Source organism: Scleropages formosus, chromosome 2 (genome assembly GCF_900964775.1).
Source record: "Scleropages formosus chromosome 2, fSclFor1.1, whole genome shotgun sequence".
NCBI classification, from domain to species: Eukaryota; Metazoa; Chordata; class Actinopteri; order Osteoglossiformes; family Osteoglossidae; genus Scleropages; species Scleropages formosus.
Window position 1 is genome coordinate 6918876 of NC_041807.1, and position 26614 is coordinate 6945489.

Here is a 26614-nt window from a genome sequence, read left to right on the forward strand (position 1 = left end):
ACAGGTGGTTCACAAATTTCCAAGCAGCACTGTATTCACAAGTTTTTTGCTAGTGATTACCTGTGCAACATTCATAAGAACTATGTTGGCTACTTTCTGTGTGCGACTCAATGATTTTTGTTCATAATATCGTGCCTACTTTACATCTTACATCATGAAAACAGAGTAATTTAGTTTTATCTCCAGAGGGCACACTTGTATTACCAAGTACTGGAGTTTCACATCCTGCTTCTAGCAAAACACACATAGCTTTTTGAAATAACGGAGGAAATAACCTTTAGTCCGCTGAAGAGATAAAAACAATCTCCATCAATGTCCTTTAAGCAACTACTGATAACTATGATGGGCATTAGAATCATATGGATAAAGACATTTATAAGACATTATACATTCACTTTATAAGGCTATAAATAAATCCAAACAAAATTCCAGCAAATCTGTCGTGTTGGTTCAATATCAGTAAAGTTGTCTCATTTAGACTGATTTACAGCAACATGAAGACAGCATAGGGTCTTGTCCACAAGTTGGACTGTACTGCTCAATTTTGAAAGTCTCCCCCTAAGCAGTGAGAAAGTAACACTTCAAAGATTGCAGCAGAGATGACAGATACTACATTGTTATGGATGTTGGGCTTGAAACTGGGTCTTGTGTCAACAGGCAATTGAGTCTAGAAAAAGCTTTTGGTAGAAGTTTTATTTTTTTCTGATGAGGAAGAAAGATAGCCTTTACAGTTGATACACATGCAAACAAGTGCTTAAATGGACTCGTTCATTATTCACTCCCAGAGAGGTTGACGATCAATGCATTTTTCAAATACATTTGGTTTAAAAAGACAGCCACAAGAATATTTTTTACAAATATTTCATTTATTTTTTGACAGTGGTATTTACAGGTTACCCCTTTCTGTGTAATGGTGAATTGTTTTGAACATAAAATGTACAGTTGGTATCATGGAAGTTTAGCAGGTTGCCGGAAAAACACTACACATTTCCGCTTTCTTTATAAGGCTATAAATATTGTAAATTAACTTCATTTTTCTTACCATATTACATTTTGTGATTTTAACATTTGCCTCTGATACGCCTCAAAACACACAAGCACATATTCACACATTCCCAACACACAAAGACATGCTCAATACAGAAATTTTATGGAATCATATACCATCAACACACAATCTGAAGGATAAAATGATTTAAAAAAGCTATATCCAATACATTTATATACATCCTGAAGCCTTTTTTTGAACTCTTGAAACACGCTCTTGGTTGAGTGACACAGAAACAAGACATATCTTGGCAGCTCTTTCAGAATGAAGGACAGTGGCTCAGATAGAGAGTTTGTCACCAGTAGCACTCTGACCACCAGGGAAGGAGGATCCAGGAGAGGAACCCAATTTGCAGAAGTGGCCAAGCCCAAGACTGCTCTTCGGATTTAAGGCAAGATGAGTGGCTCACTGCTTGAGCACAGTACAGATGCAAAATGACAAACTATAACATGCACCTGCTAATAACATCTCCAGTACTTAGTGAAAACAATACAGGGACAGAAAAATGGAAGCTGCATCATCAATGCTGCAGAATGAATATTGTCAAGAGGACAGGAAATGGTGCAACAGGAGGGAGAAGTACCAATCTCCAGTCTTCTGTTGTAGGTCAACCTGAAGTGCCATACAAATGTTAATGAACTGCATAAGTGAATGATAAACAAAAACTACAAATTAAGCACTGCAAGAAATGGAAATGTAGGCAATGCGTGAAAAACAAAATGCAGGACTAATCACTACTGCCACTATAAATTCAGTTTTGCATGTTTCCTTAAGTCATATATGGCTTTTCAGTCAGTTAAAAATTATCACAAATTGGACTCCAATGTCTAGTGAAGGTGAAGGGATGTTACTTTAAACACCAGAGCATGGTCCCAATCCTCACTGGGTGTGGCAGACTGAGGTCCAGCAGAAAATAAAACCAGGATTCTCAAGCACAGCTCACATCAAGGCCGTTTTCAATATGGCCTTATACAGAACCAAGGTTTGTCGATCTTTTGGAACAGTGACTACAATTCTGGAAAGTACAGTGAATAGAGTACTGAAATGTATGTATTGTTGACATTCAAAAATTTTCCGAAGTTTTCACAAGTGTTCAAGAATGCATGCCCCTGCCCTTCCATTCCCAGCCATGACACTGATGCAGAAGCAGTTTGCCCAGAGAACAATAAAAATGGAGAAGTTGTAGAAAGAGCTGCCTCTGCCCTTTGAACCCACAGAGTACAGACAATCAATGGTAGGCACTTGAATGAGTTCTCCCCCCATTACTGTTTTGAGACACATGTACAGTGGATCTTGTACAGAGGGGAAGGGTGGGGGTGGGGTTGGAGGATGAAGAAGAGCATGAACCACAGTTCGAAAGTGTCATCTCTGCCCCTCATGCTTCCATCTCGTCATCATCAAACACTGGAGGCACGAAGCTCAGGACCTCCTCGTAGGTCAGCCCTGGATGATCAAAACACACATTAGGAGAACAGAAAGGCTAAAGGTTCTTGATAGATATCATGACTTAGCAAAGCAATTATAAGAACCCCAGAAACATGTGGGAAAACATTACTCTACACTGAGTCTTTAAGATTTCCTTGAGAAGAGTACATTTCTGGGAATGTTCAAATTCACTGTTGTGGTAACAGTACCACTGATCTCCAGTCACCCTACTCCATTACCATCCATGACATACGTGTAAATTAAGCTAGCTAAATGCTGAGGCAATGCACACAACTCAACTCTGCACAGAGCCAACCCAGTGGTTCCCTGACTTACGAACTTTTGAGTGACAAACTTTTCTTGCCGTTGCAAACAATTGTGAGAAGTATTTAGCACTCATTTTTCATAAACAGAGATAGCATACAATTTACAACACTTGCCAAGGCTTCAGCCCATTCGCTGGCAAACAGCAATCATGAATGGCAAGCACCGTCTTAAGTTTAACAACGCTGTGCTCTAGCTAGATTCTTCATTTTGCTTCATTTACAAGTCACATAAGTGCTGTTCTCAAAATTCCAGGGGCTCCTCTGGCTCTCTTCTGACAGACAAAATGTTATATACTAACTAGGAGTTACATGACTGGTCGGTTTAAACCAATTAGTTTATTTAAACCCTCCTGACATAGGTCAGATGTTCTACTCTCTGGATCTTATGGCTTTAGAACCATTTGGACATCCTAATGATATTCATGGTTTCATCGCTGAATACGACTGGCAGAGATTAAGGTCCACCCCCCAAGGGGTCTGCAACAGAGGCCGGGTCTAAAAGATCCTATTAGTTTAAAACATAAATGCAGTGAAATCTGCTTTGTATTTCCATCCGTCCTGGGTGTGTCCCCTCCCCCTCTGGCCTTACGCCCTGTGTTACCGGGTAGGCTCCGGTTCCCCGCGACCCCATATGGGACAAGCGGTTCTGAAAATGTGTGTGTGTGTGTGTGTGTGTATATATATATATATATTTTTTTTTCCCCAACCTCTCCACACAGTCTAAGGAACTATCATGTTGCTCACAATTATTTATTCATTCATTTTTCAGACACTTTCTATCAAAGCCACATAAACCTCAAAACAAAAGTGCATTTTGCCAAAAAAGATTTTGATTCTCGAAATAGTCACTTTGTTTGATACCACTTTTTGTGACAGTGCACATTACATGAGCAGCTGCAAACAGAAGTGACAATGAGTCACTAGCCTGCTCCATGTTACATTAAACTAAGAAACTTTGAACAACAAACTATCTCTGTCCAGATTAAGTTTCTAAGTACAGGACACACCATACTGCCTTAAATCTGCGTATAAAATTTTTGTACAACGATTTGGTTGCTAAACCATCAACAGATCTGATCCACTCACAGTAAATCAGCCAGCCGGAATTCTTTCTTACCTCCTTGATTTATTATGGGCACTGACCACAAATATTCAGATTATGGAGTAGAAACTCCTTCCATCCAAGTACAAAGCTGCAGTTTCTCCATGTAAAATGGGCTTTGCAACAGCCAGACTCAGTTTAGAAGAAAACACTAGGAGTCTGTTCTAAAGCCCATACAGACTGTTGATCAAGCTGCTGATCAACAATCAAGTTGCCATTCAACCCTCCCTTCCTGATTTAAGGCGGCTTGGCAATGCAATATTGATTTGACAATTAACCTTCCCACCCCTACCTATGAAGTTTTAATAAGAAAACAGCAGAAGGAGAGATCTCAGAAATCCTAGTTCTTTGTTGAACTGTAACAGCTGCCAAGTTATACCATGCCTCCGGAAACAACCAAGAGGTCTATACAATACTTCAGTGTTTGTACAGCATTTTGCAGACTCCCCCATCCCCAATATTGTATGCAGCTAATGAAAAATCAACTTCAGTACTATGAATCCAAATACTGGTTTTGCACAACTGTAAAATATTTTATATGCTGGTTAAATGGCTGGCAAGACTAGAACTGCTTGTACCAAACATCGAAGGGTTTCCTGACTATGTGGACTCACTTTTCCACTCCTCGATCTCCAGCTCACGGCTCTCAAAGCTCTGGTCATAGGGCTCTGCTTCAGGCTCATCATCTGGGTCATGGTACTGTGAGAAGTAGGGATGTGCCAGTGCCTCCGCTGCTGTGATCCGCTTGTCTGTGTCCAGAACCAGCATCTTCTCTAGCAGGTCCACAGCTAAGGAAGAGATTTTTTTTTTTTTTTTTTTTTTTTTTTAATTTGATGAGGTCAGCTCAGAGGTAACATCTGGAAATCCACAATGTTCCTTTCCTGCCTGTAGTGCAAACATTTGCCACATGCACACACATCTTCCAACACGAACTGTGATGTGACCATTTTGATCTTTTGTACACAATCACACCATACTAAAGACTGGATATGCAAAGCTAAACATCGCCTGTGAAGAACTTAATTTGTTCAAACTGTCAGTCAACTTAGTCAACTCAAGCCAACTGCAGACAAAGCACATGTGCTTAAGCATAAGAATATTACCCAAGGAAATTACCAGATCTTACCCTGTGGATTTGCCCCAATGAAAACGTCAGCAAAGTTTCTTTTCGGCATGTGTGGTAGGGAGTTGATATAGTTTCTGGCCTGTTGGAAGAAAGGCCCAAAACAGTTTAAAATGGACACTGCAGGCAAGAAGGACCAATTAAAAAAGAAAAAAAAAAGTGTATATATATCTCAGAAGACCTTTTAAACCAGGGGCTATAAACTGAACTCCCTGTGTCTTGAGGTCCCTGAGGAACTGGTCAATTACATTTAGAACACCAAGAACGTCAGACTAATTTCTAACCGAAAAATTTGTTCAATTATGCAAATCAGTAATTAGGCAGACTAGAAGCCAGCACATACTAGATGGGCATTCAGGACATGTTTCTCCACTCTGGCTGTAGAGAAGGGTGTCAATTTTGTCCTAAATGAGTGTTAGTTTTGAGCACAGCGCTAAAAGCATTGAGTCAAACTGTATGCCTTATGTCAGCCTTCTAACTTTAAGCTCAAAGTCTTCAGCTTGCTAAGGATCTGGAAGGCATGTACAATACAGGGTCTTAAAGGCTTTTATTTCACTTGTTCTGCTTCAGATAATGCCTTTCCTAGTAGGTTAAAGCAATTGTCAACTAACAAAGAATTGATGCACTTCAAATGGTAGAGGGGGCTGAGACCACTACAGTGAAGAAGGTACTGTCAAGATGAGAGTACAGGAAAGAAAAGGCAGCACCGCACAGTGAAAAACAAAACGTTGTTTTTTTTTTTTTTTTTGTTAGTCTGGACCTTTACAGTCCTTCTCAATAAAATGGACGAAGTCTTCACGATTAGTCCTGATCTAATGTTATTCGAGAAATTTGTCACTACTGCGTGTTCAGCTGCCTCACTGCTGCCATGTAATCAGTGCCCAATTAGTGTCTAAGACAACACCTCTACACACTATACATATATATATATATATATATATATATATATACACACACACACACACACACATCCATATATTTCATAATCAGTCTGAGAACAGTGTCAAGTGGGGCACTCGTTTAAAATGTTCATCTGCTTCCTAACTTATCCTTACAAGTAGAACACACTGTACAATGCTCTTAGGAGGAACAGTATTCAAACTACAACTCAGTTGTGAACAACTCAGCTGCATCTCTGTGGAAGCAACAGAGCTTTATGTGGCTGCCTCAGTGCTCCTGCACCTGATTCCACCGTGTCATGTCTTGCACAAGGGTGGAGAGGCACTCTGACGTGTGGGCCGAAGCTCAGGGAGCAGGTCCTGGCTCACCTCATGGCTGGGCATCCTGCTTATTAGCGAGGCGGGGGGCGTTCCTGTCAGACGCATTATCTGTTGAAGCTGGTTTATATCTTTGGGACCCAAGTCAAGGGGGTTACAGCACACAAGTTAAACAAGAAGTGATTTTATTAAAAAAAAAAAGAAAAAAAAAGAGAAGAGTATATGCATGGCCTGCAGCCAGAAACGTGAGGTCCTGCTATAGTGGATTCTGGGGGATGGGGTGTAAAAATCACTGGTGCAAAAGGGAGTGAGGGAAGGGAAGGGGGAGAGAACAACAAGTAGCTGGATCTAGGTAGAGGGTGCCAGATTTAGAGCACAGAGTTAGAAAAAGGACACCACCATTCATCAGTGGGGGGGGGTCTGGAACAAGGACAGACTCAAAAAGTAGTCCAACAATGCCGTTAACTGGCTTTGTTAGATTTGTGTGGACATCCAGTCCACCAGTCCAATGTCCTTGTGAACACACCGCTCCCATGGTAAAGCAATAAGCCAGTGAGAGGTAATAATGCTGGTCAGTTAGAATTTACCCTCTGAAACCATCCTGTCACGAAATTCCCCCCCCTCAAAACAGAGGAGGAAAAAAAATCCCATGCCACTGTACAGAATGCAGAAGAAATGCATACTACACAAGCAGAGGAAAGCAGCTACAGGCTGAAGCTGAACAAAGACAAGCTCAGAATAGCTGTGAATGAGCCAATCTTTGGCATTTCTGAGACATGGAAAAACCAAGCAAACTGAAGAGATGAGGCAAAAGTGAGAACTCACAGACTCTGAAGATATTTTCATCAAGAGCTCGGGGCCCGGTGTTCCGACGAGCAGCATGATGAGCTTCAACTGATCAATATCTATCAGGTCAACATAAAGGAAAAAGCAGGGAAGGGATGATGATGGAGGGGTGGCTAGGGGGCTCATAAATGCTCATGGGCATCGGAACAGGGCGCATGCCCGGGAGCAGCTACAGGGGCAAGGTAAACTGCTCCACAAGTGAGGGGGGAAAAAAAAAAAAGTTTAATAAATATATGAAAATCACTGTTCAACATGGGACACAAGCCATGCAGATGACAAAATGCATCACAAAGATGAAGGCAAAAAGCAGTTCCTTGACAAAAACGCACAAACATTGACTTTTTACCGAACAATCCCTTTTTGAATCCAGAAAGTTAAATCGCAATTAAGTGAAGAGAGAGCTCAATGAAGCAATGGATGAGCCAGTACTCCTGTATCAAAACTGTAAGGAACAGAAAGCAACTTAAAGCTTTGCAAAGGTGACATCTCCTGATGTTCACTAAAGGGTAGGCGAAAACTGCTTCTCACAGTCCTGTGACAGCAAGACAGAGATTCCTCTAGTTTACATGGCAACAACAACCACCCACTCCTAAAACAGGCAGATTACTGGAATGACCTGCATGCTTCCTATGCACAAGAGTGCTTCATTTTAAAGTGGAAGACTAAAGTGGCGCATGGAAATAAGAGTCACGCTGCGGGAAGAAGCTTGGTTCAGGGAGCAGAACATGGGGTCTGACTGAGAACCAGGCATGTAGCTTCCTGTGGCTTCCTGAAAATAGGAAGCCTGTGGCATAATCACTGCACTGTGTCACAGGTTAAACACAGCAGGAGTGTGAGGGAGCTGATCCACTACACACACACACACACACACACACACACACACACACATACACGAGTACTGTTGTGTAAGGGCAGTAAATGCAACAAAAGGAAGAACAAGCTGCAGGATTTCAGTAGGCCACCAGAATAAGTACCATGTTAGTGACTCAAAATTATCATTAGATGGAAAAATAGATGTTAGCAGGTATCAAAACACAGAGGCGGGGGTAGACATGGGGGAGGATGGGTTACTTAAAGAGATTAAGAGGTATAGTTTTCCAGAAGATCCCTTCTTCAGTGGAAAACACACACAATGCTCAACTCTCCCAGCCAAGTCCCCATTCCAACATGCAGGCTCAGTGAGGCCAGAAGTCCCTGAGAGAAGCATGCAATTTACACACCATGTCACACGGCAGAGGAGAGTGAGAGACCTCACCCTGACACGCAAGGAAGGGCAGACATGTCACTGCCTGTTGAGAAACATTCCTCCTCATTTCATTAAATACTTCCCTCTTTGGTAAGATCAGTAATCCGCCCCCACTTCAGTTAACAAATTTTAAGAGCTCTGGATACATAAGGCTAAGTCAAAAAGTATCCGCAATAATCTCTGAGTTTAAAAAAGCAATCAGAATGTTGCTCCCTTCTCAAGGTGGATGTCATTTGCCTGTTGTACAAATAAAGCCAACAATATACTACGTTTAATAGAAACAGCTTGTCGCTGAAGTTAATTTAGTTAGGAAAGGAATAAACATTTCAAATTCCCCACAATCTCCCAGTCCCACCCCCCATCCACTGACCGACTCCTGGCAGATCTCCAGGTTTCACCCAGACCGGGAAGAGAAAGGATACGGTCTGTGCCGGGGAATAGTGTCCGGCCAGTTAGAAGCTCAGCCATGATACAGCCCACAGACCAAATATCAACTGCAACACGAGAAGAGAAACAACTCATATCACCACATAAAAATGATACACATTTTATAGAGGTATAAAGATAGCATCCTCTTGCATCTTTCTAGACAGATCTACTTCCTCATCCACTACGTATCAACTGCATACAACTGAACAACACAACATTAACAAGTTAATCATGACTGCTTGCCTTTCTTCTAACTGACATTCCCAAGGTTATTGTTTGTAGGACACCATGAAACAATTATACTCATGAATATCAAAAACAGAATTCCATAAAGCATGCTTGGCATAATAACTGCAGTAAATGTCTTAACGTGAAATACATCTTGCTACACAACCCTTATAAATTACTTAATACACAGGATGTACGTTTGCACTGACTCATGCTCCATTTGCTCCAGTTACTAAAATGTTAACTTTGCTTTGTGGCTCTGTAGGAATTCTCTAGTCAGTCATTCTTTTGCCATTTGAGGCTTCCTTCTCCTCCTCAGGGGACGATATGTGTGCCTCTTGCATGCAAGTTGTGTCTGCTTATATTTATGCTCACCATACACAGATGATGCATGCCAAACTTTGATTCCCTCCATGACAGTAACGTGCACCTGATTTTAGGTTCCCCCCAGGAAAAGAACCAATACATGTGGTATCCAACCTGTCATGTTGTAGTGCATCCAGTTAAGCATGATCTCTGGGGCACGGTACCACCGGGTGGCCACGTAGCCCGTCATCTCATCATCGGTGTGCCGTGCCAGCCCAAAATCCAGGATCTGTAACGGAGGGTTAGGGGATTTTAAGTAAGGGGAGGACGCTTGGGATCATCTCACCCTTGTTGCTCATGACATCTACAATTGCCTTGGTAGATACAGGGTTGCATGGAGTAATCAGCACTTTCCACCGCCTTATGACAAATGCTGTCCAAGAAGTGCACCCTTTCTTAGCATACATTTCAGATTAAGTGTATCCCCCTTTGCTTTTCCTGAGATTGTGTGTGAGCGCACTTTGAAAGAAAAACTTAACTGAAAACAAGCGTCGACTTCACAACAGAGAAAATGAGTTCAAAAAAGAATAAATGGTCATTTTCCTAAACCCCTTCCAACAACCAGTGTGCACTCCAGTCCATCTCACCTTGAGTTCACAGTCCTCATTCACAGCCAGATTGCTGGGCTTCAGGTCCTGGTGGGGGGGGGGAGAAAATAAGAAGCCATCTATCAAGCTGATAAGGAAAATGTTTCACCTTACACTTAAGGGTGTGGTATGTACTCATTTCATTTTCCGTTTACAGTTGGGGTGCGAAAAGATTCCAACATGACATAGAACTGCATGAATTACAAGATCTAAATTTATATATTCCAAGTAGAAACACCAGGGCAGATACATATTCGGGCTAAGACATGTACAGTAACAAAGTCACATACAAAGCCTGTTTAATCAAACTGTTGTGCGTAACACTATTAGCCAACAGCCATAAGGGAGCTAAGTCAGCTAGACCGCTAGAGCTGTTGCTCTAGCATCAGAATTACTGAAACATTTTGCATCCACCCTTGAAACTACTGTGATGGCTCTCACCATGACTTCTACCACAATTATATAAATGGTGGAACTCTGGGGGTAAGCAAAAGTATTTGCCATTTAAAACCAAAATTACCACTTCTGCATGTGTTATGGAAATGATCATTAAAACAAATTTTATTTATAAAAAAAAACTAAGTACAAAATAAAGTACAAATGAGAAACATAAGGTCAAATATACACAGTAAAGAGAAAATGTAAACAAGAGTAAATGACTGGGGATTTAACTCTTCTGGATTAGACCACGTCATGTAGGACACTGGTTCCAAAGTTTCGCTTCCCCTGTTGGAAGGATATTCAGGGAGCTGCCACATCTCGTGAAGGCTAGATGTGAACTGGAGTGTTCGATGAGGGTGGGTGGTCCTGATAGGTGGTGCCCCTGCTGTGTTTTTCCAATTGCACTGTATCTTTCGTGTTACAGGTGGGCTCGTTGAACAGAGTAGAATGAGAGGCAGTAGGGTTGTTGTGGGTCTGGTGTGAAGACTCGAAACTGGAGATGACCAGATTTTTGATAGTTTGATCTTCCTCCCGATTGAAGTTGTTGAGGTGCTTTTCTATCTCGATTGCCTCTCTTACTACACGGCTCCTGTATCCGGGAACAGCTGCAAGGACTGTGGTCTCTTCAAAGTGGATCTCATGTGAACGGTCTGCAGCGAGTGTTCAGCCACTGCCGAGTTGATGTTATTGTTTCTTGTCGTTCTTATGTGTTCTTGAAGCAGTGTTGAGATAAGTTGACCTGTCTGCCCGATGTAGGTTTTTCCACAGCTGCTGGGTATTTGGTAGACTCCGCTAGTATTCAGTGGCAGGTTATCTTTTACTGTGCCGAGCAATCTTTTTGTTGTGGATGTGGTAGTGAAGGTGGTCTTGATGCCGTGCTTTATGAGTAATTTACTTATTTTGTCGGTGGTGCCTTTTACATAGGGGAGGTAGGCTATCCTGGCTGGTTTGATCGTTGTTTCTTAGTGTCTGACGTTTGATTTTTGTGCCGGCGAATGATTATGACTTTGTTGCGCTCAAAACCATTCGCTGAGAGAGCTTTCAGGAGTAGTAAGAGAGGCTATCAAGATAGAGAAGCACCCCGACAACTTCAATTGGGAGGAGGGTTTCAAACTATCAAGAACCTGGACACCTCTCACTTCGAGTCTTCGCGCCAGACCCACAACAACCCGACTGCCTCTCATGGAAGCTCAGTTCAACGAACCGACCTGTAACACAAAAGATACAGTGCAATTGGAAAAACACAGCAGGGGCACCACCTGTCAGGACCACCCGCTACGACCTCTGACCCCGTCCATAAATGCACCCACCCTCGTCGAACACTCCAGTTCACATCTAGCATTCACAAGACGTGGCAGCTCCCTGAAGATCCGTCCAACAGGGGAAGCAAAACGTTGGAACCAGTGTCCTACACAATACAGTCTAATCCAGAAGAGTTAAATCTCCAGTCAGTTGACACCAGCCGCAGAAGCCTACAGGTTTTCATAAGAGTGAAAGAGCTGAAGGTGAATGCATGGAAACAGGAAAACAATAGTAAAGAATAGATTAAATAAGTACAGATTACACATATTTACTGGATGGAGTATTTTGCCTTTTGAGAGCTGAAGTTGTAGTACACCCAAAACTTACGTGAAATTGTAGGAAAAGATGTAAATGGGCATGTGGACAACTAAAATTTTAATTAATTCCTCTTTACTGGTCAAAGCGTAGTTAAGCAGTAGTTGAAATGTTGACCATGAATATGAGACATCCTCCGGGTAACATGTATAAGTGAAAGGTTGTTTGAAAGGTTTAAAACAATGGCAATCTGAGTGAATTTCCCATTGAGGATTAATAAGGTGTTATTGTTACTCCACCTAATTATGTTTAATGTTGTAAGTATGGATATTTCTTTAAAACCCTATTCTTAGAGAACAGAGTTGTTTGTGGCTTAGTTCATTCATTTTAATGAGAACTTAAAGTTCTAGCTAATTTGCAGCCAGTGATTAAGCAGAGCTGATCCTTGGGAAAATAGGGGTATGTTTGTGCGTTTCAAGAAAGATGCAAGACATAACTGAAAGTGTTATGTTTTGCATTGATTTTGAATTTTTTTTTTGTAGTCCACTGACCACAAAAACAAAAAAGATTCAAAATCATTCATAACAGGGACAGAGGTTAGAGCTGTAAGGAAAAAAGGGGAGGGTGATCACTGACTTACTCTGTGGATGATATCTGCAGAGTGGATGTACTAAAAGGGGAAGGGCAAAAAAAAAAAAAAAAAAAAACAGAAATGAAATCAGCACATGCTCTCACAGGCCACCACATTTGCACACAGAGGGCTGTTTTTCCTCAAAAGGAGCTGAGAGAGTTACGCAATGGCTCAATCTGAACAGTAAGGCACGGGTTTCTATTGGAGGACACCCATGTTCTACTTTTCTCTATGGCTGCAAACAGCCAAACAGATGTTACAAAGCTATGTGAGGCAAAGTGGGAGAGGAACACCAACCACTATAGTAGATGTACGCTTTCTTACCTTCAAACCCCGCAGGATCTGGTAGATGAGGAACTGCACATGGTCATCCGTGAGTTTTTGACACTTGACGATGTTATTTAAATCAGCTCCCATCAGGTGTGTCACTAGGTATCTGCACACCAAACAAAAGCAAACAGATCAATGTTTAAAAAAAAAAAAAAACGGGGGTGTCATGCACTTTTCATAAGGATAATTATGGGACTGTACTTACTGAGGGAACAAACCATACAGCACAGCTGAGAGAGCATTGTATGGGAGCCACATGTGATTGCAATCGACTTCCCATTTGGCATCCTGGTTTCCCACAGTTGATAGCATTCCCCCCCTCAGACTTCCCACTCCCACTTCAAATTTTGTTATTGCTGATTTTATACAACTATGTTTCCTTTAACTAGCAAATTATACTTTATTTCAAGCTGGTTGTGAAAACTGTGCAGAAGTAAAGTTGGGTCAGTGTGGAATTTTGCAGGAGGTTGCACTTCTATTCAATGCTTGTTTTGGGGTTTGCACTTTTAGGAGATTACCTTGCAAGTCAGAGAAGTGGAACTCATGTAGTTGGTAGCTGGAAAGAGAGGAGTAGGGAGGAAGGGAAATCTCCTTCTGGTCCAACAGACTGCTGAATTTTATAATATGTCCACCAGCTACAGACACTCCTCCTCCTCCAAAACTTTGGCCATGAAATTGGTCTCCCAGAAGACACCCTTTTAAGATGCCAGTACTTTATATTTGTTAAAAATGTACTTTAGGGGTAAAAATGACAAACCCCAGAATTTAATACTCATACCAACCATTTTGACAGGATTCTCATTCATGTGCAAGACAACCATCAAATATAAATGAAAAGTCATGCAAACAATCACATTACATGAGGACAACTGAACAGAGACTTTGTAAATTCACCTTTCAAAAACTACAGAAAAATGGGGGGGGGGGGGGGGTGCTAAAACTTACAACAACACAAAAACTGGCCAGTAACTGTTTACCTATTTATGGGTATATGTTGTGCTTATGTCTGCCCATTTGCAAAAGTACATATGTATTCTTTTTGGCAATCCCTGTGAGCACGTGCACAGGTCTTACCAACAGTCCATATGTGGAAACAGGTGGATGGACATTCTCACTCCTGTTGCCTCCTTTCCCACACTGTCAGCCTCCTTTCACTTGCAACAATCCTCCTTCCCACACTGCTGTCTAGAGGCCCCTCTCAGTAGCCCTGACCTTGGACAGACCCCCACCCTTTGCACTGGGAGACCGTGGGATAGCAACACTGTTGCAAGAAGGCTGCAGAAAAGGCAGCAGGGGAGGGAGATGGAAGCACTCTGACAAGACACTCAAGATCAGCTAGAGCAGCTCTTGGTCTTAACACACAAAGTTCCAACAGCCACTCTTCCTGTCTCTTTCACCCCCGATTAATCGTCTTTCTTGGGTTATATTTAAGTTGCAATGTGAGCAGGGCCCAGAGGGCCCTTTAGAAAGCTTCAGTCATGGAATGCTACAAACAGGATGACATGCTGGTTTCCATGGCAACTGGAAGTGAGCACACAATGTTTCCCCCTGCAAAGGCTCCCTACTCACATCTATGTGTGCTTGCAGACTAATGCCTGTGCAAACATGCACATAGTGGGAGGCAGCCAGTGACTGAGTCATCAAACCAGCCTGCCAAATGCTCATCTTGAAGAAAACTCTGAACACAAGCAAGACTGTCTCCCAATGGAAGACTCAGTGGCAGTGACTAAGTTAACACAGAGCCTCCTTATACATGTTAAAACAAAGACTCTGAGGGACTCCATTTCATACCAGAAGTCTATTCCAGATAAAGGCAGCAGTTCTCAAAGGATCCGATTATACTCACACGTCATTGAACTCCTCCAAGCAAGTAGCAGGCGTGAAAACATCCAATAGACCGATTACCTGTAACAAAAAGGCAGACATCTGGATATATTAACCTTTGCATTGCATCTTAACAGAATTAAAGGCCCACAGAAAAATACTAAAAATTGGCTCTGTTGACATAAATCATCAATTCATTCATGCATTAGCAATAAGCACTTATACCACGCAGGGCCACGATGGCTTGGAGCCTATGCTGGATGTATCAAGTATCAGGCAGGGTAAACTGGATAGGACACCAGTCTACCGCAGGGAAATCTCACAAACACACACCATGAGTAGTCACCAATTCACTTGGAACACACACTGACTGTAGTAGGAAACCAGAGCACATTGAGTAAAATTCCATGCCTGCACAGGGAGAACATTCAAAGTTGTTGGATTTAAAGCCAGAGGCCATGTAGCTGAGGAGTAGGCGCTACCTGTCTTGTTTTTCACTGCACTGTTTATATTTAATTCACTGGATTGTACTGGCAGGACATGGACTCAAACAAAATGTAATATAACTTCAATGAAATGGCTGTTGCATGGTTTTACTGCTTGGAACTCCACATTCACTCAGCGCTATTGCCCTAATGGACAAGGAGTGGAAGAAGCACTGATAAACTGGACGTGGCGCCAAAAAGGTTGCAGATTCAGTTCTAGGAACCAGACAAGGAAAACAGATTTATTCAATAGCTACCCAGCTAAAATTTTGAACTACTCTTGTTGTTTTTGATGTTAATGATACCATCAAGGCATTATAAAGCACAGCAGAGGAGCTCTGTGAAAAACTGTCATCCCACTGGAATGTTGTTGGCTTGTCCCATTTAGCTTTCATTTGGATGAGTGTTCACTCAAACACATTCATACTAAGACATTTTCCTGGCAAAGGCAAGTCATTATGTAAACTGCGAAGAAGAGGAAAAGAGAGTAAAACTACGTAAGTGCTGGAAAACGTAAGGAAAGGCAAATGAACACAACATAAGAATGCTGGAAAAGTGAATGCCATCTGCAATGCTACCTTCCTGTTATTACATGGACATCCCTTTAGAGCAATGTGACAAAAACGAGAAACCGCGACACCAAAAACAAGATGGCACTGCACACAGGCTTCACCTCACTCGCAGCAGGGTGGGCAGCAAACTGGTTGAGGCACAAGGGTAATTGAAGCGACAAGTTGTGCGCGAAAAATGTCTCAGCAATGCCCTCAAAGCAAACCCTCCACTTCCTCAGGACCATCTGCTTGCAGCAACACATGCCCTCATTACCTGCCATACGCAAACAGAGTGAAGAGGAGGAGGAGACACGGCACCTTCTGAAGGAGGAAGTGAAACGAGACTGAGGTGCTAGGGTTGACCCAGTGCACTACCAGGAAAGAGGATCCCACTGTTCTAAAAGCTAATTGGCAACCTGCAAAAAATAAGGTCTCGCATTTATGTATGACATTTACCAACCTTAGAGCAAGCAAACAGATCTGTAAAACAATAAAGGAACCACACACTTGTTCCACGGGTTACATTTTCAGAATGAGTGCCAACAACCTGAATTGTGGACAAAGTGTTTAAAATGATAAAGCAGAAGCCTGTATACGGTGGTCCTGTCCGCCAGGTGTTGAACTCCTGGGCCGAGGTGCAGTGAAACACAGATAAAGCGTACTTTAGGCATTTTTAGATTCTAGGATTTTTCGCTACTTATTCAGTACCAATTAATAGAAAGGGGGGGGGGGGGGGGGGGGGAACAGGACCAAAAAGTAAAACACTCCCATAGTGAATGAATGACTGCATGAAAACACCACAAAAAAATATGCACTATTTATCAGAGTACAGAAAAAACACCTAGTGGACTACTAGCTTAACATTTTAACAGAAACACCATTATTGGGGTTTTGAATGTGCCGTTGTAGGCGCACTGTGTACAATGACATGACTTCATTTACACAAGTTCAGTGAACAATAACTGATTAATTGTATTGTCCTTCCTTACTTGGATTCCTTCACTGATCATCAAGATCACCATTTTTCCTTAGTAGTCAGTCCTCATATGTCTTGTATGAATTACATGTGTCCATCATATCCAAAGCCTAGGGAATTTGGGATTTCACAAATTTGATGGCGATGTCACAGCAGTACTACTTTCACTGCCACTAGTACTGCTGATGTCTAATCTACAGGCACTGGAACAGCTTGCTAGTGCGGCCATCACCTGTGACAATTCTGCAAGTGGTACGCAAAAAAAGTAGCAGAATCACTGCCTTCTTTGCTTGTCCTCAGTTCACAATGATTATATCTAATGTGGCTTTTCGATGCAGAGACTTATCCATATTCTCAATGCTGAACTACTTTGTACAGTACAACACCCCGACATATGTTCACATGCTCTGCCCTGTAGAAGCCAATCTTTGTAGGATGGAGGAGGAAAATGGGAGGTTACGTGAAATGTAAAATATGGGGAAAAAATTAAGTGCCAAAAAACTATCAAAGTTTGTGTTTTACATCATGAAATAAGTTAATTATTGGAAGTCACAATTATATTTTCCATATGCACATTTTTCAGTGTTTATTTTCTACAATATTCCTGCGGTGGGTTTTGCCATGCTTATTTTCTCTAGGGTATATATGTGGACAGCGACTGTACACACATTACACCACCACCAATTTTTATGTACCCTTAAGGAAAGAGTTTACACTAACTTCAAGGACCATGTGTGCGCCTGTATTCAAAAAGAACACGTAAGTGGCGGTCTTAACTAGTAAACTGTCGACCAAGTCTGAACACACACCTGATTCCTCCCTGTAAACACCGTGACACACAGTGCACCGAGATTTTGTTAGCAAGGTTTCTTCAGAAAATTTGAGCTAACAGCAGTATAACATTTTTTTATTCACAAGTGTACCTAATGAAAAGGGGGGGGGGGGGGGGGGGGGTGCGCGGTGGTGCAGTGGGTTGGCCTGGGTCCTGCTCTCTGGTGGGTCTGGGGTTCGAGTCCTGCTTGGGGTGCCTTGCGACAGACTGGCGTCCTGTCCTGGGTGTGTCCCCTCCCCCTCCAGCCATACGCCGTGTTGCTGGGTTAGGCTCCAGCTCCCTGCGACCCCGTATGGGATGGACGGTTCAGACAATGTGTGTGTGTGTGTGTGTGTGTGTGTGTGTACCTAATGAAAAACCGATTATAGCAAAGTCACTGCAGTCGCTACAGTTAATACCTTACTCTTGCCAACGGACAAGTGTCAAGGAAATTTCCTTTGATCGGAAAAAGTTACTATTGTAAAAAGGACTTCGTTGTGAAGCCCTGCAAGTCTAAGCTGGAGTTACCAAAGCAAATTAATACTTGGAAGGAACCCAGCAGACAAAAGATCACTGTCAAAGCAGCTCATATGATACACACCTACATGACACACGTTTAATACACTTTTTTTCAGTGTGCATTTCCTGCTTTGTTCAAGCGCCACTGGAGGGTGTCCTTACGAAAGTGTACTCTCATGCCATAGACACAAACTGTTGATGACCCTGTTGTATTGCACGGTTGCCATGAAGCCTGTTACATTGCATCTGAACTTTCCACCCAAACTCCACCTGTAGTCCAACCGAAAAGTAACCTGACACAAGGGCAACAGGACTTACATTCTCATGCTTCATGTGCTTGAGCAGCCGAAGCTCACGGTACGTCCGCTTGGCATGGATGACCGACTGGAACGGGCGCGAGAGCTTCTTCACTGCAACCTTCAGGCCTGTTTTCACATCATACGATGAGCTGTCAAGGAGAGACACGAGGGATAGTGGGGTGTTAGAGTCAGTGCTGCTTGCTATCTCCCTTGAGCTGAATCAAAAGTCCCTTGTTTATTCACCCCAAAAGTCTTTCAGCAATGCTGGTTCCTAGATAAGTCACCAGGGGAAAAAAAGTGAACACAAATGATCAGTCTGGAAGTGAATGGTAGCTTTTGCTTAGCGGGTGGGTCAGGGTTTTTTGAGATATTCCAGACCACCTGGCACCCAACAAAAAAAATTTCCCCAGGAAAGCACCCTTAGAAATGCTTATTGAGATTTCTGAAACGGATGTAGGGAGGTGAAAGGGAAACACGAGGTCCTCACTGAATCAAGCCTGAGACACAGAGATGGAATTTCTCAAATTGACCTGCAGTCATGTCACTTCCCCATTCATTAAAGAAACACCACAGCAGACAAAAACAGCATCTAGGCTGTAGGTCTTGACTGCACCCAAAAACTTCTGAAGTCACATGGATTTCTGCTGAAAACAAAAGTTGTTTACCGACCAGCAAAATAAAAATTAAAACAGATGTTTTTCAGACAAGTGCGATCAAAGTTAAAGCCAACACCAGCTTTCCAGGAAGTACATCTGGGCCAGCTTGCAGATGAGCGGTCCAAAGTGGAGCAATTCTGGCTTTCAAAGAAGGCATGTGCTCATGCAGCCTGCGTGAGAGCGATTCAAAAAAGCAACAGCAATACTAGAACAGTTCATATTCCAAAACAAAGGAATGGCCATTTAGTGTCGCAATAAGTGGCTTCAAACAACGTTCTTCCCTGTGTAAGAAGGCAGTTGCTGCATGAAAACTTGGAGGGGAAGCAGTCCCCCAAAGCAGGGACTGTCAAAAAATGATTTTGTAGCCGATTCAAGATGTAGTCCTTTGATACAGATGAGCATTTCTAGAAGAGATAACCTTGCAAAAGCAACTGATGTGCTTTTTGTGTCATGTGACCTTCCCAGTAGGCACAGGAAGGAAGCTGAGAAACAGCAACTGTGAGTAAACAAGTAACAAGGCTGCTGTTACATGGCTGATTTGAGGGATATTACAGGCCACTCTGGTTTCATTTTGTGCATTACCTCAGTCAATGTTAGAGTAAGCTGAGCTCTGAATAAGACTCTGCCTCCCACACAGAGGGAGCTCAGCAAGGGACAAAGCTGCTTCTCCAACATGGCAGCCGCTGCACAAGTGAAAAAGTCCTCCATGAGCCATTGCCATCCTGTATACACTCCTGCATGTTCTTCAAAAGTGGGCCACAAAAAGCACTTAAAATGATCCTGCAAGCTTATTTTTGTAAAGCACAGACAGGATGGACCTGTCAAAACAGGTCTAGGGTGTAGGAGCTGAATCAGTGCTGCCTGAAAAGCAAGAAACTGAGAACCTGCCTGAGGAAGCACTCAACAAGACCACTCCTGTGCCCCCAAAACCTCTCAATCACTGCTCTGGGCACATTCCAAACAGCAGCACAGCTTTGTGTGCTTACAAACACACGCTGTTCAATCCTGAGCAAGAAAGGATGAGTCTTTACCCAATATGCTTCACAGCTGTTCCAGCACCCGCCCTGTAACTGACAAACACAACTATTCCACAGTGTTTAAAAAGGCAGACATAACCAAAGGCTTCAAAAGCCACATCCAGAAAGACCTGTTGCCGTGTTGCTAAACTGCATATAACACAAGTCAACACTTTAAGTAACTGGGGAAAAAAAACACGTAGCATATATTACATACTGTATATACACAAGGCATTTAGTTACCAATTAAAGTGTCAGCAGGAAAGCACCCAACATGCCTTCCCAGGTCTTCTACAAAAATCACCAGACATATGGGCCATTTATGGGCTGCCTTTTCATTCTTCTGTCCAGTTCTAATATGAGTCTTGCCTAGATGGACTAATTTTTCACTGATGCTATAAATACAGGAGTGCAGTGGCGCAGTGGATTTGGCCTGTGCCTGCTCTCTGATGGGTCTGGGGTCCGAGTCTCTCTTGGGGTGTCTTGCGACAGACTGGCGTCCTGCCCCGGGTGTGCCCCTCCCCCTCCAGCCTTGCGCCCTGTGTTGCCGGGTTAGGTTCCAGCTTGCCGTGACCCCACTTGGAATAAGTGGCTTCAGTCAGTGCGTGCTACAAATACACGGCTTTGGAGAACATACTACACTATAACTAAGTAACACCATCTGATTCTAGCAACTACTTTAGAGCACTGAGAGAAGAATGGTCACTCAGACTAATATTTATGCAATGAATGCTTCTACAATTTACACTGACACAAAAGATTAAATAAGCAATACTTTTTTCAGCCTTTTAAAAACTCCACTGAGGGGAATAAAGATGACTGCTTCATGTAGATTTTTGACAATGCTATTTATTTCAAATATTCGCTTCCTCAAAGACACATTCAGGCATGGGCTTGAAGGACAGACAACCTGGACAATGACTCGTCACTTACACTGGGTCATCAATGACACAGAGTCAAGAATTTTACTATATGGACTAAACTGCATCAAAGTGTATGCCAGGAAGGCAACATGGTGGGGTAGCGGATAGTGCTGCCACCTTACAGTACCCGGACCGTTCAAATGTAGGGTTGATTCTGACTCAGCCTGCGCAGAGTCTGCATGCTGTCTGTGTGCATCTTCCGGGTGCTCTGGTTTCCTCCCACAGTCCAAAGACATGCAACCCAGGTGAACTGGTAACACTAACTTACCTATAATGTGTCAATGGGTGAGCGACTGTGTGGCTACCTTTCGATGGACTGGCATCCTGCCCAAGGTGTACCCCCAAACCTTGCACCCAGTAATGGAATAGGTTCCAGATATCTGCAACCCTGATCACAAGTGGCTGGAGAAGGTGAGAGAACGTCTTTTGGGCAAATCAGTGCAACATAATTCTACCACCACTACAAAGCAAATAAAACTTTAGAGCATAATAAATGTCTAAATGTTTAATAATTTTCTGTTATGAAAGCGTAGAATAATGGATAGACCTTTATGCAGCTACTCATGGGGCATATATGGGTTAACCTAGTGCAATGCGGCAAATTAATGGACGGATTGTATTGTTCCCTAAGACATGTCACTCTGGAGAAAAATGTCTACTAAATGAATACATGTACTGCAAATGTAAATAGGAGTGACAACCCAGTACAAAAAGAACAAGGCTGCAGGTAACATTTCATAAAGAACACAAAGTGGCACTTAGTTACAGGGCACAAACAGAAGTCATAGGCCATGGACAGTAGCAGTTATATGGTATATGACCTAGAGAAAGATGGTTGTGCCATTTTTGCCCATGTGCCCCATATTCCAAACAGTAGATCAGACACTACAGCTTTGGCATGTCTGAGATTTCAATTGTCATTCCAAAAGCATTTGAGGCTGTCGTGGTAAGAGCAAAGGAGCCAAAGAGGAACTAAAAGCAGAAATGCTCAAAATAGAACCATGTCAAGAGCAGCTCATACTGAAAGCACAAGTGATAATGACAATCTGCACATATGGACCTGCTTCTAGTTTGCATAATATTAGAATATTCAAGTACACTTGCCTGAGTATCAGATTTCATGTGGTCACAACAGTAATGCATTAAGCCCAGTACTCTTCAAATATGAAGGCATTTTTGGCAAAGACCGTATTAATTTTCTTCTCAAAGATGTATATTTAGGCAAATGTGGCTACTTGGTTAAACTTTCGACCCCGGCATATTCAAGAAGGACAAATTTGTCATTCAAGCAGCAGTTGCCCTTTTGTTTCTCAAAAAAGGAGTTGACTCATCTGGTCCATCGACAGTTTCGTTGCATTACACAAAGTAACCTGGCAGGAGGAGGATCTCTCCCTCTGGTTGGTGAAGCATCTGCCGAGGAGGAGGAGGACAGGTGCACCAAGCAATTAGGTAGCGATGCAGTAAAGTGCTTCGGAGGCTCTGAAATACCATCCCACTAAAGGGGTTGCTGAGCACCTTATTTACAAGGCCTTTATCCATTCCTAGGCACTAAATCAGTTGAGGTTTAATAGTGGAAGAAAATAAGCAAAAAGATCATTAACATCATCGTGTCTCTGAGATCAGTGGCCATGTCTTATGTTTTTAAATTGAGATGACATGTTAACTGGACCATTCTGGATTGTTCTTTACTTTGTTCTTATTGGATAAGATCCTGATGCACCAAAATGGTTAAAAAAAAAAACTTCACTCACAGCAGTGACACTGAAGTATTTCTATCGGGGGTGGGGGGGGGGGTGTTTCCAAAACACCTGTTCACGAAATATTAAGTTAAGTCCGCTACAGGAGACAGATGCTAGAAGGCAGGAGCAAGTTACTCTGCTCTATAGACGGTCACAGAAACAAACCTAGGCCTCACACTATGTTGCCCAAGCCACAGCACTGCACACTGAACGTCAGCAGGGTCTACTTCCTGCATTCCCATGCGGTCCCGTAATGTGTAACGCCACCGAATTCACCAAACCCTGCGGTCTGCATGCCGTTCAAAACAAAAACATTTATTAACTCTCACACTCAATTTTTTTTTTTTTTTTTTTTTTTAAAAAAAAAGCTTACATGAAAAGTTACAGGCCATGTGAGAGACTCCAAATCCTAAAAACTTAAGTGGTGCTACTGGTCCACTGTCACGAAAGGTACTTCAGCAAACTAACAGCTAATGCTTGCAATAAAAGTATCACCTGAAGAGCACAATATTTGTCACCATCACAGTCCTACTATGCACACACCTCTCTGTGTTCAAATCATACTGGTAGGCTGGACAGATTTACCAGGTGTGTGCGCATTGTGTGTGCATATGCTGCATTCTTAGGTTAAAAATGTATTAAAAATTACATAATGAAAATTGCCCACGCCTGGAATCTGTAGCCTGCCTCTGACCTGTGAGCACCGAATGAATGGAACAGCTTTGACAGCTTATTTATAGAGCAAAGCAGTTTATTTATATCAACTCATTCCATTCCATTGCAGCATGTTCAGTGCCATATTTTACACTGCAAACCCAACAGTAAGTTTCAGAGAGCAGGCACTGATTTTGCATCAGAACATGACACACAGCCCTTACTGTTGTGGTTAGCCAAAAAACTGTATTGTGTAACAAGACTAAATCCTAAGAAACATGCCATAAGCATCAAGCCATTGCTGGAAAGACACGTGTAAGCCTGAGTCATGTTGCACAGAACAGGAAACGGCAGGGGATCACACTTAACACTCACTTTTTTTGAAATCTCAGCATAATCTAACAAATTATGCATGCTTTAAGATAACCAACTATGCTACTACTGCATACCAAGTATTGCCCTATAGTTCGGTGACCACTGTCAAAGGCCCCTTACAGTGTTAGTCAGTCAACTTCACAATGATTTATGAAATGTATTCACTATTATTAATTTAGGGTAAGTATCCTGGTTATGGGTGCTAGCAAAGTAGGAAGACTTTTACCATAACATTTTTACATTAGAAGTCTAACACCTTTACCACACTACCATCTGCCCACATAAATAATAATGGAGGAAATAAATAAATGCTTGATGTACTCCGATGACTCTACCTGATCCTGAAACAGTGACTCACTGGACACCAGGGGTGTGTGTGTGTGTGTGTGTGGGGGGGGGGGGGGGGGGGGGGGTGTTACATCACCACACAAGGTGACATCAACAGACACTTACACAGCATCCAGATAAGTAGAACAGCAAGATCATGTCACTGAGAATGGCAGCTGCACTCACTCTATTTAGGGACACTGAACAGCAATCTGAAGGTCCTGGGTTCGAATCGCAGATAGTACCTTTGGATCAATGATGTACTTACAGAGAATTGCAGCAGTTAAAACTACACAGCTGTATGTATGCTGACATTGCAGGTGGCCTTGGAGAAGGAGGTGTAATGAACAGAGGTGGAAAGGAGGAGAAGGAAACAGGGACAGCTTCAGTTTGAGACCAGCGCAAGGGGCCACTTCCCTGGAGAAGAGACAGGAACGGCCTCACGTGGGACCCGCCTCAAGAAGCTGCTACCGGTAAGGGCTCGTTTGAGACCGTGACAGAGCGCAGCCAAAGTCTAAACGCACCAAAGAGTTAGAAAAAAAACCCCACTTTCGTCCTGAACGCCGAATGAGGAATATATTCTTACGACGACGTTCAGCAGCAGCTTCCCAACATCTGCCCGGAAACAAGAAGTATGTACTATGTTCACAGCAGCTAAGTCCGGAGGGCCGACGAGCGGCCTGCGGCGCTCTGCGCAGAAGTCTGCTGCGCGACACAGCCGAACAGGGAGCTTTTTTTTTTTTTTACCCAGCAACACAGTTGAGAAGCGGCGCCCGCGCGCCGCGGCCCCGCCACCTCACCTGGGCTCACTCTGCACTGTACTGCTGCACTCCACTCCACATGGAGGCACAACGCAACAGCCAGGCCTGCAGCTCAACTTCGTCAGCGCATTGCGCAAAAACAAAGAAATACATCAAAATTCATTTACCAAACTGATCCGTAAGCACCGGAACCGACAGGCGACAGATTCTGGTATCGCTCCGGAACTTCCCATATGGTTTTGTTGACCTCCTGTCGGTAGAAAGTGGGTCTCTCTTTGTGCGACATTCCTGCAGAACAGTCCGCGCCCCTGCACAGCGACACCGAGCAGCTCCTAACTTCTCTTTTCCCGTCAACGGGGAAAAACTTGCTGAAGGGTCCGGGAAAACAATAAACACCTTAGTAACAAAAATCAAGACGATGACGTAAAACCCTGAACCTAAACTTCTAATCGTGCAAATTTATCCAGCAATCGCTGAAATTACATTAAAAATAGCAAGTCCAGAAGACGCCTCGAATACCCTCGTAGCACAATCTGTCCTGCATTGTGCGTCGAGCCCGCGGCTGCGCGCTGCCGATCCCACCTCCCCGCGTCTCGCGAGAACTGGACAATCGTATCGCACGGAGGCTGTTCGTTGTCGTCTGCACAGTGACGTTACTGGTTCATATTGATATTGGATTGGTGTTTGATGATTTTTCTATATAAAAAAATGAATAAATAAAAATCTTGACTGTCGAGTTCGAATTAACACCTCCCACACGCGCACAAATGAAACTGGTTAATTTTTTGGAACACGATTACGTTTAAGAAGTAGGCGTACATGTAGCCTATGTCCACTGCCGGACTGTGCAGTGCTGGACACATCCTGTTGGAAAAATGGACTGCTTGGCAGACAAACAAACAAACAAATAGATAGATGTCTTCTGCTCCTTCAGGGACAAAGGAGGTGGGCGTCTCAGTCCATCTGAACTCTCTGCTCCAGCGCTTTCTGTAAAGGTTCAGTCATGTTGGGTCAGATTAATGGAAGGTTAGTCGGCTTTTCCTTGGTGTTCACGAGGCGATGAGTGCATATCCTTCCTTTCACAAGATGGAAATCTCTGGAGCAGTTGTGGTACTAAATGACCCCTGTGAGATGGCTGCTCTTAACACTGCCAATCCACCACTATTAACTGGTGGGTTTTGAAATTAAATTAAAATTATTGAATAGAACTGAAATCAAATCATATTACTTTTTTGCTGTTCAGAGGCCCATGTTTTCTGTTCAATTAACCGAGTTTCTGCACCGGCCTTTTCAATGTATTGCTCAAGAGTGGCCTGACCGCAAATCCCACCTTTGTACATTTTTGAGGAGTTTGTTCACTTCTTTGGTCATTCTGAGGCTGCACTTGTACTTTCACCATGTTTTTGTCATATGCTGTCATGGTTTGTTCGTTTTTGTGCCTCATGCACATTCAGTTCAGACTTAACAGGAACTGCTTGGTAACTTTTAAATCTATTCACCGTCTCCTGCTACATTAGTAACTCAAAAACTAAAGCTTTGTCTCAGAGATCTCTGTTATAACTGATAATCATTGATTCTTGGAATTTCGATTAACATCCCTCATTAATATTTTCTACTTACAGAAAATACAGTTAATTAAAAGATTACAGATTGAAGGAATGAATGTAAAAGATTTTTACATAACAGAAAACCAGTTTGCCTTTATTAGCCCATTGACACTTACGTTTTTTTAATTTATTCATTTAGCAGACGCTTTTCTCCAAAGCAACGTACATTTCATAGAAAATACAATGTGT

The 26614-nt window shown here is 42.8% G+C and overlaps 1 protein-coding gene across 2 annotated transcripts; it reads right to left on the reverse strand.

Annotated features, from left to right (window-relative positions):
* Positions 1 to 695: 695 nt before the first annotated feature.
* LOC108938227 (mitogen-activated protein kinase 14A) lies at positions 696 to 25424 on the reverse strand. 2 transcript variants are annotated; one of them, XM_018758629.2, is made up of 12 exons: positions 24986 to 25424; positions 18387 to 18516; positions 14749 to 14807; positions 12897 to 13008; positions 12582 to 12611; positions 9944 to 9991; positions 9471 to 9585; positions 8756 to 8827; positions 7067 to 7146; positions 5028 to 5106; positions 4516 to 4689; positions 696 to 2491 (listed from the first exon to the last, which is right to left on the reverse strand). In XM_018758629.2, the coding sequence occupies exons 1-12, from the start codon at positions 25102 to 25104 to the stop codon at positions 2424 to 2426; spliced, it is 1086 nt and encodes a 361-aa protein (XP_018614145.1). In that variant the 5' UTR covers positions 25105 to 25424; the 3' UTR covers positions 696 to 2423. The 2 variants fall into 2 exon arrangements, with proteins under 2 accessions (XP_018614145.1, XP_018614144.1); XM_018758628.2 differs by lacking the exon at positions 7067 to 7146 and adding an exon at positions 6293 to 6372 and having other exon boundaries at positions 697 to 2491.
* Positions 25425 to 26614: the final 1190 nt, after the last annotated feature.